We start from the raw sequence: 9,544 nt of genomic DNA, 5'->3' as shown, positions 1-9,544 counted from the left end.
GGGGTGGGGCCAAAGTGGGCGGGGCGGTCAAGAGGACGTGGACTGGTCCCTGGGGCGCCCTCAGAGAAGGACTGCAGAAAGGGGCGACCTCTGCAGGCCCTGGGTCCGTGCTGCTTTGGGAAAGTCTATGGTAGACCGCCTGAAAGAGGCACAAGTTCATTTCGAACCTACCCCTCCACCAAACCAGAGTGACAGAAATGCCGCCAGTTACCTTCTCTCCGATCCCTCACTGGCCACCAGGTGACACTGTTCCCTAAACCTAAAGGAGGCAACGTGTGCTGGGCTCAAAGGTTGAGCATGGACCTTTGGACCAAGGGCTTGCCAGCTCGATTCCCAGTCAGGGTACATGCTGGGGTTGCGGGCTCCATCCCCACTGGGGGGCATGCAAGAGGCAGCTGATTGGTGTTTCTCTCCATCCCTCTCCCTTCCTCTCTCTGAAATCAATAAAAATATATTTTTAAAAATGAGCATTGGCTCGCATTGCTCAGTGTTTAGAGCGTTCCTGGTCAAGGGCACATACCTGGGTTGCAGGTTTGATCTCTGGCCCAGATCCAGGCGCGTGTGGTAGGCAACCAATCAATGTGCCTCTCTCACATAGAAGTTTCTCTCTCTCCTCTCTCTCCCCTCCCAAGCTCCTTTCCGCTCTCAATGGAAAAAAAATATCCTCAGATGAGGCCTAAAAATAATAATAATAAAATAAAAATCAGCAGAGATATCTTGGCTATCAGGATGCCCCCTAAGGACCAAGGGATCCCAGCCCTACATCAGAATCCCCAGCAAAGTCTTCCAGGGCTGGGAAGACAAGTCCCCAGAACTTCTGACTATAAAAACCAGTGGGGATTGTGGCTAGGACAGAGGGCTCTGGAGTTCCAGGCATTCTTCTTCTTTTTTAGAATGAATATATTTTTACTGATTTTGAAATATGGTAGCAATCATCTCAGGTAGAAACTATAGTTTAACTTTAACCCTGCTGTTTGGCTTCTGTACTTATTTCCTTGGTTTAACAATAGAAAAGTTATTTTGATTTTCTGAATTATATAAATCATCCCATTTGATTGAATACCCTATTGATTGTACTGTGAATATTCCATTGGCCGTGGTCACACTGATCTTAGAAAGCACATTTTCCTTTACCTGGGAAGGACAGCACAATTATCCCAAGGTCAGAGGGCTCCAGTTAACGTGTCCCTGTTGACTCAGTGATCCGGAGACACAAAAACTGTAATTTAGATAACATGCTGCTTTGCTTCTGTAAACTGCTTTTTTGCAAATCAGGTTCCTCATTCCAAACCCTGGGATGTAATCAATACCTTTGTGATTTTTGCCTATATAAATCTGGTGTTTCTGCCATCTTATCACTATGAGATCTGGGAGAGTGAAATGCCCCCTCATAGTCCCGAATTTGCAATAAATGTGACTCTTTAATTCAACTTCTTGAGGTGTCCTTGTGTGATTCGTGGGGTACATTACAACAATTTCAGAGGGGCCAAAGTGGGCGGGGCGGTCAAGAGGACGTGGACTGGTCCCTGGGGCGCCCTCAGAGAAGGACTGCAGAAAGGGGCGACCTCTGCAGGCCCTGGGTCCGTGCTGCTTTGGGAAAGTCTATGGTAGACCGCCTGAAAGAGGCACAAGTTCATTTCGAACCTACCCCTCCACCAAACCAGAGTGACAGAAATGCCGCCAGTTACCTTCTCTCCGATCCCTCACTGGCCACCAGGTGACACTGTTCCCTAAACCTAAAGGAGGCAACGTGTGCTGGGCTCAAAGGTTGAGCATGGACCTTTGGACCAAGGGCTTGCCAGCTCGATTCCCAGTCAGGGTACATGCTGGGGTTGCGGGCTCCATCCCCACTGGGGGGCATGCAAGAGGCAGCTGATTGGTGTTTCTCTCCATCCCTCTCCCTTCCTCTCTCTGAAATCAATAAAAATATATTTTTAAAAATGAGCATTGGCTCGCATTGCTCAGTGTTTAGAGCGTTCCTGGTCAAGGGCACATACCTGGGTTGCAGGTTTGATCTCTGGCCCAGATCCAGGCGCGTGTGGTAGGCAACCAATCAATGTGCCTCTCTCACATAGAAGTTTCTCTCTCTCCTCTCTCTCCCCTCCCAAGCTCCTTTCCGCTCTCAATGGAAAAAAAATATCCTCAGATGAGGCCTAAAAATAATAATAATAAAATAAAAATCAGCAGAGATATCTTGGCTATCAGGATGCCCCCTAAGGACCAAGGGATCCCAGCCCTACATCAGAATCCCCAGCAAAGTCTTCCAGGGCTGGGAAGACAAGTCCCCAGAACTTCTGACTATAAAAACCAGTGGGGATTGTGGCTAGGACAGAGGGCTCTGGAGTTCCAGGCATTCTTCTTCTTTTTTAGAATGAATATATTTTTACTGATTTTGAAATATGGTAGCAATCATCTCAGGTAGAAACTATAGTTTAACTTTAACCCTGCTGTTTGGCTTCTGTACTTATTTCCTTGGTTTAACAATAGAAATATTTTGATTATTTTCTGAATTATATAAATCATCCCATTTGATTGAATACCCTATTGATTGTACTGTGAATATTCCATTGGCCGTGGTCACACTGATCTTAGAAAGCACATTTTCCTTTACCTGGGAAGGACAGCACAATTATCCCAAGGTCAGAGGGCTCCAGTTAACGTGTCCCTGTTGACTCAGTGATCCGGAGACACAAAAACTGTAATTTAGATAACATGCTGCTTTGCTTCTGTAAACTGCTTTTTTGCAAATCAGGTTCCTCATTCCAAACCCTGGGATGTAATCAATACCTTTGTGATTTTTGCCTATATAAATCTGGTGTTTCTGCCATCTTATCACTATGAGATCTGGGAGAGTGAAATGCCCCCTCATAGTCCCGAATTTGCAATAAATGTGACTCTTTAATTCAACTTCTTGAGGTGTCCTTGTGTGATTCGTGGGGTACATTACAACAATTTCAGAGAGAGAGAGAGATAGAAGCATTAATGATGAGAATTATTGATTGGCTTTCTCCTGCACGCCCCCCTCACTGGGGACCGAGCCTGCAACTAGGGCATGTGCCCTGATGGGGAATTGGGAATTGAACCATGACCTCTTGGTTCATAGGTCTGACACTCAACCACTGAGCCACTCAGGCTGGGCCCAGGAGTTCCTCTTAAAGGGCTGGCCCATGGACTTACTTGGACTCTCTCCCTCTGAGGTCCAATGCTGGGGCAGCAGCTCAAAAGAGCCAGGGACATCCTGGGAAGAACGGAATTGTCTGGCTTCAAGGCAAAGGCTGAAGGGCAGCTTTTTCCCAGACAGACGTGCTGGCTGAGGCCATTGTTCTTTGCTGAGCCCTCCCCACAGAGCCAGCAGGCAAGCCATATCTGAGACTCTAACAACTTGGCTTACCCTGATAGCCCCATCCTGATGATTCCCTGAGACCCTGTCCCACCCAATTTCCATTGGCTTTTCCATGCAAATGGCCTCTCTTGCTTCATGCAACAACCCTGTTTAAGGCTCTCTGTCTTTGGAGAATACATACATATGTGGCTGATCCCCTAGTTTTAGAAAAATAGCTCAAGATATTTTTACTTCTGCACCACAAAACCATCATTATAGTGCCCATGAATTTTGGATTTTGTGCATCTCTGCATGTGCCATCTGAAAAAATAAAATGCCTTTCACAAGGTTTTATCTTTCCAGTGTTCAAAACCACTTAAACTGGGCCTACTGGCCTGGCTCACTGGTAACCCAGAGGTAACGGTTCAATTCCAATTCGATCCGGGTCAGGGCACATGCCCAGGTTTCGGGTTCGATCCCCAGTAGGGAGGCGTGCAGGAGGCAGCCAATCAATAATTCTCTTATCATTGATGTTTCTATCTTTCTCTCCTTTTCCCTTCCTCTCTGAAATCAATACAAATATATATATATATTTAAAATAATGTAAAATAAATGTACATAATAGCTTGTGATTTTCAACTTGCTGAAGTATGTAACAAGTTTATATAAATATTTTTAAATGATCGGTGGTTGACCAAAACATCCATTTGCTTCCAAAATGGCCCATTGGTCTTTCTCACTCTGATGAAGTACATTCAAAAGTATTGGGAGCACAAAGGAAAACAGAACAAAGGGCTGAATTTGGTTATATTTTTTGATTTGTGTGTGTTGTTTTTTTTTGTCGTTTTCTTTTTTAAAAGTGTCTCCAATTAAATTTCTTTTAGGCTTCAACTGCTTTGAGCCACTAAGCTTCAAAGTAAAATTGCTGACAGCCATTTAAAAAACCAATATGTACACAGACAATAGTGTGGTGAAGGCCTGGGGTGGGGGAGGGGATGGCCTAGAAAGGGTCAATGGGGGAAAAAAGGGTACATCTGTATAACTTTCAACAATAAGATACATTTTTTAAAAAATCAATGTTTACAAATGGTTCCTTATTTCTTATCATTTTAAATCTAAACTCTCCAATTTGGTTTATGGAGACTCAATTATGTGACCCTAACATACCCTTAACTTTCTAGAAGTCCTCATCATGCAGCTCTGCACTATTTGAGCATGTCTCCTCAGGCTGGAAGGTAATTCAAAATGTGTGAAGTATACTTTATCAGTAAGAAGAAATTGAGATCTAGGGCCTCATTCATAAAATAAAAGCAAAGCTTAGAGGTGAAGGGATTAAGATGTACAAATTGGTAGTTACAAAACAGTCAAGGGGATGTAAAGTACAGCATAGGGAATATAGTCAATAATACTGTGATAACTATGTATGGAAATATGGGGTGGGGGGAACACTTTGCATATATGCATAATCCATGGACACAGACAATAGTTTGGGGAAGACCTGGGGAGGGGGCAGGAGCAGGGGAGGGAGGGTCAATGGGGGAGAAAGAGGGGCATCAGTAAGGCTTTCAACAATAAAGATATATTTTTTTAAAAAAACAAAGCTTACTACAGTAGTCCCCTTTTGTCCATGGGGATACATTCCAAGACCCCCCAGTGGATGCCTGAAACCATGGATGGTACCAAACCCTATATATTCAGTACTGTTTTTTCACACACACACACACACACACACACACACACACACACACACACACACATATACATACCTATAACAAAATTTATCAATTAGGCAAAGAGATTAATAATAACTAATGAAATAGAACAATTATAACAATATACTATAACAAAAGTTATGTGAACGTGCTGCTCTCTCTCTCAGAATACCTTATTGTACGGAACTCGCCCTTCTTGTGAAGATGTGTGATCACAATGTCTGTGAGATGAGATGAAGTGAGGTACTCAGAATAGCATGCAATTTAAACATAGGAGTTGTTCATTTCTAGGATTTTTCATTTAATATTTTCTGACCACTGTTGATCACAGGAAACTGAAACTGCAGATAAGGGGGTACTACTGTATCGATGTCCCAGTGGGAATTCAAAAACAAGTCTTAAGCACACGTTCAGGAATGTGTACTGGTAAGAGTTAAGCAGAGTCCATTACTTAAGGAACTTGAGTGGGCAGGTTCCCAAAGCTCAGATAAGGTCAGTTAGGGCCCAAGGTGTATATGGGACTCTTAGCAATACGGAATCTCAGTCCATAGAACAAGAACACAAGGCCAACTCTAGGCCAGCAATTCAAAGTTGGGCAAGCACTTCTTATGTTTCTCCTGCTTAAGGTTAAGATTGTTCTTACAAATAAGATCAGGGTTAAGCCTATACATTGGATAAAGTTCAGGAGAGAAAGGGGCAGACCCAGCAGTGAAGAAAATAGGGTTGCAAAGGTTGAGAATCCAGTAGGACCTGACAAGGAAGCCAAGATGGTTGCTTTGTTACAAAAAGATTCCTAGGTGCTCTGGAAAACCCAATACATGTTGCATGGATAGGATTTTTATTAATAGTATCTCATCTATGATTGTAAAGTTACAGTTTGCTGTTGACAGATTTTTTACCATTGAGATGTTTATGGAAGAAAGTTTGAATTTGCTGCCAGGCATCTACCTGTGCCCCTGAATGAGCCTTTAGCTCACCTCCATAGTATATTGGTAGGCCCAATACTGCATGCACAGAGGCTCTACTAGGAGGAAAATAAGGTGGGTCGATACAGTGACCAGTTCCTGGGTAGTAGAGTATCTGGGGTCTGTCTTTCCCATGGGCTTGTAACCGTTCAGAGGCCATATAAGCATAGAATTCACTCTTCCAGCTATAATCATCCATGCCAACAATAAACAGGAAGGGTCCCTGGGCCTTTTCCAATGGAATAAGACTTTGGTGGTAAGGTTTTTCCAGTGGATTATTCCAAATATTCATAAAATTGAACAGGCCTGCCTCGGTGGTTGTATATTTCCCTAGGTCACTGCCGAGATCAGGAATAATCATATCCTTGTAATGCAGAGGAGCTATTGTGTTGGCCACACAGGAATTGATAACCACAGTGGCTGTGATGCCCTTCAAGAAAGAGGCCATTGAGAGACACAAGTCACCTCCTTTGGAGAATCCAAGAAGCCCAACACTAGGGCCTTTCACCTGATGAGGAGAGAGAGAGAATAAGCTTAGAATTCATAAGTAGAGGACATAAACAGTGATTCTATATTCTCTAGGCAGTTTTCTCAAATGTCACTTGCTTTCCTTCTTTATGCAACAATCTACAAGGTTCAAAAGTGTCTTCTAATAAGCAAATTAATTGATTTCCTAGTACACAGGCCTTCCACTAATATTTATGGGGTCTGGGTTAAGAATACACACAGAGAGCCATTCACCCTATACCTAAATATTTAAAAGTTAAATATCAAATGAACAAACTATTAAATAAAATATATTCTTTTCTCCTACCTTGATAATATGCCTCCATAACAATTTACAAGGTTCAAATTTAAAATCTTGGAACTCATTGGAGTTTTATACTGGAACATGAACATAGGGGAGAGCCAGGCCTGACCCCAACCCCTGGTCCCTGGCCCACCGCTCTTCTCTTCCACCCCTAGCTCCATCATGCAACTTGAGGGGCCTTTCACACATGTGTGAACAACCCAACCAATATGTTTAAAGCCTTGGTGTATTAACATTGAAAGACCCTGAGCCCTGGCCGGTTTGGCTCAGTGGTTAGAGCGTCAGCCTGCAGACTGAAGGGCCACAGGTTCTATTTTAGTCAAGGGCACATACCTTGATTGCAAGCTCAATCTCTGGCGCTGGTTGGGGGGCGTACAGGAGGCAACCAATCGATGTGCCTCTTTCACATTGATGTTTCTCTCTCTGTCTCTCCCCCTCCCTTCCACTCTCTCTAAAAATCAATGAAAAATTATCCTCGGCTGAGGATTAATAAAATAAAAAAAATTTAAAGCCTGGCTGGTGTGGTTCAGTGGTTGAGCACTGACCTATGAACCAGGAGGTCACTGTTTGATTCCCAGTGAGGGCACATGCCCTGGTTGCGGGCTCCATCCCCAGTGTGTGGCTAGGTGAGCAGGAGGCAGCCATTCAATGGTTCTCTTTCATCATTGATGTTTCTATCTCTCTCCCTCTCCCTTAAAAAAAAAAAAGACCCCAAGGAGAGGCATTGGGCCTGAAAGCAGAAACTGCAGTTTGGCAGAGAATTCTGGGGTTCAAGATCCCAAGGGCATAGTGAGCGAGGGGCCACATAGGTTCCTGGTGAACACATTCCCTTGGTCCCTTGGACTCCTTATCCTGTGGGCAGAGATGCACCAAAGAAAGGCCAGAGTGTGGTCATCTAAAACAAATGGTCCAAGGAAGAAGCCCCTTTTGCCTAGGTTTGAGGGCAGAACTAATAGTATATACTGTTCTCTTCTTTTTTTCTGAGGCCTTATGTCCCCTAAATAAACCAATCATCACAGTTCAAGATCATCTAGGTTTTAGCAGCTCTGCTAAAAGACCAGTCCATGAATTTTAGCAGAGTTAAATCATCCTACAGACCTTGTAGAATATCTTATTCCTTAACATTAAAATGTGTGGGTCTCTAAGTTCAGATAGTAGCAAAGAGTATCTATTCCATTTAGTTTCACTACCAAAATATTTTAATTCATTTTTTTCCACTATCAGATAAGAACTTTCTCTGCAAAACCCTAATACCATTATCACACTTAAAATGAATAATGATTCCTTAATATCATCAAATACAGTCCTCATTCAAATGTCACCAGTTGTCTCAAAGATGTCTCTCTTTCTAGTCAAACTTTTTCTTCTACACATTTACATTAATCTTATACATGAGAAAAACTGAATCCGAGAGGGCAACTGCCTTATTCAGGATCATAAGGCTCATTGGTAGTAGATATAAAACCAGAACTCAAGGTTAGTCACTTTTTAGTCCAGTTCTTTGAATTATGGTCAAGAATTAAAGGGTCAAATGTAATGAATGGTACAAATGTGAGGAAGGTCCTATTCCTTCTAGGAGTGTATCCATGAGTGGCAAAGATAAATAAAATGATTTAAAATGAAAAAAAAAAAGAATTAAAGGGAACGCCCTGGCGGGGGGGCGGGGGGATCAGTTGACTGGAGCATTGTCTCATACACCAAAAGGTTGCAGGTTCGATCCCTGGTCTGTGCGTGTACAGGAGGCAACTAATGGATGTTTCTCTCTCACATTAATGTTTTTCTCTCTCTCTTCCTCTCTCTAAAATCAATAAACATATCCTTGGGAGAGGATTTTTTTTAAAAAAGAATTAAAGGAAACTAAACAGTCAACTCTTACTCTTAAGGAATTAGAGAGAGATGGGTAGAAATGGAAATAATAATCCTTTTAAAAAAACTCCTGAAGGAGCCTTTGTGTCTCATGCCATACTTCCAGCCCCCAAGTGTCCTGGTGGGCCGTTTGGATCCAGCCCTGTGTCCGTTCTGCTTCTCCCCTGCATTCACAGGAGCACCAGAACCCACCTTTGGATGCTGCAGCATGAAGTCCACAGCTTCTTCAAAGTACTCCAAGTGCACAACATTCAGACTTTCTGGGAGATCTTCAAATCTGAAGTAAGCCAGAGCAAGCACAGCAAAACCATGTCCGGCCAGGAGGCTGGCCCTGTATTCACAAAGGCCACCACCACTTCCAAACAGATCAATGATCCCAGGAAAGGGCCCTGCACCTAGAGGGTACCACAAAACAAAAGGAGCTTTAGATTCTCTAAAGACATTCTTGGGTTTCAGATTTTGGCAATCAGGAAAGAAGTTTTTGAAACAAGGAAAGTTGAGGGTGTGGGGGTTGGTGGAAGAAGGATCCTTTTTAATTTAACTTAAATATATTATATTAATATACATACAGTTAGCTGGTCCTTCTTCACCTGGGGACATGCCTGAGCGCCAGGGCCTCAGGAAGTGCCATTACACTTGAAGAAAAACTTCCACCCAGAATCCACAACAGACTCGGGAGCGCGGGAACCAATTTTGGTCAGTGCCACCATCACGTGGTTCCCAGGCCAGGCAAGAGGTCAGTAGGGTCTCGCACTCCACCCAACTCTCCAGAATGGCCCAGAGTGGCCACGGGAGCTGGTCGCTCACCTGGCGGCAGGAAGAGCGTGGCGCGCACCCGGCCCGCGCGCACCGGCTCCCTCCGCACCCC

At 43.6% G+C, this 9,544-nt stretch overlaps 1 protein-coding gene across 1 annotated transcript in view; it reads right to left on the bottom strand.

Moving 5' to 3' along the window:
• Positions 1–5,855: 5,855 nt before the first annotated feature.
• LOC102254484 (putative acyl-coenzyme A thioesterase 6) overlaps positions 5,856–9,544 on the bottom strand; it is a 4,866-nt gene continuing 1,177 nt past the window's right edge. The window contains exons 2-4 of the mRNA XM_014539342.1: positions 9,484–9,541; positions 8,869–9,071; positions 5,856–6,507 (exon numbers count right to left, since the gene is read on the bottom strand). Coding sequence (XP_014394828.1) covers positions 5,905–6,507; positions 8,869–9,071; positions 9,484–9,541 — 864 coding nt within the window. The 3' untranslated portion in view covers positions 5,856–5,904. The remainder of the gene's footprint in view (positions 6,508–8,868; positions 9,072–9,483; positions 9,542–9,544) is intronic.

This window comes from Myotis brandtii, unplaced genomic scaffold, assembly GCF_000412655.1.
Source record: "Myotis brandtii unplaced genomic scaffold, ASM41265v1 scaffold213, whole genome shotgun sequence".
Lineage (NCBI taxonomy): Eukaryota > Metazoa > Chordata > Mammalia > Chiroptera > Vespertilionidae > Myotis > Myotis brandtii.
This window is presented reverse-complemented; position numbering and strand designations above follow the sequence as displayed.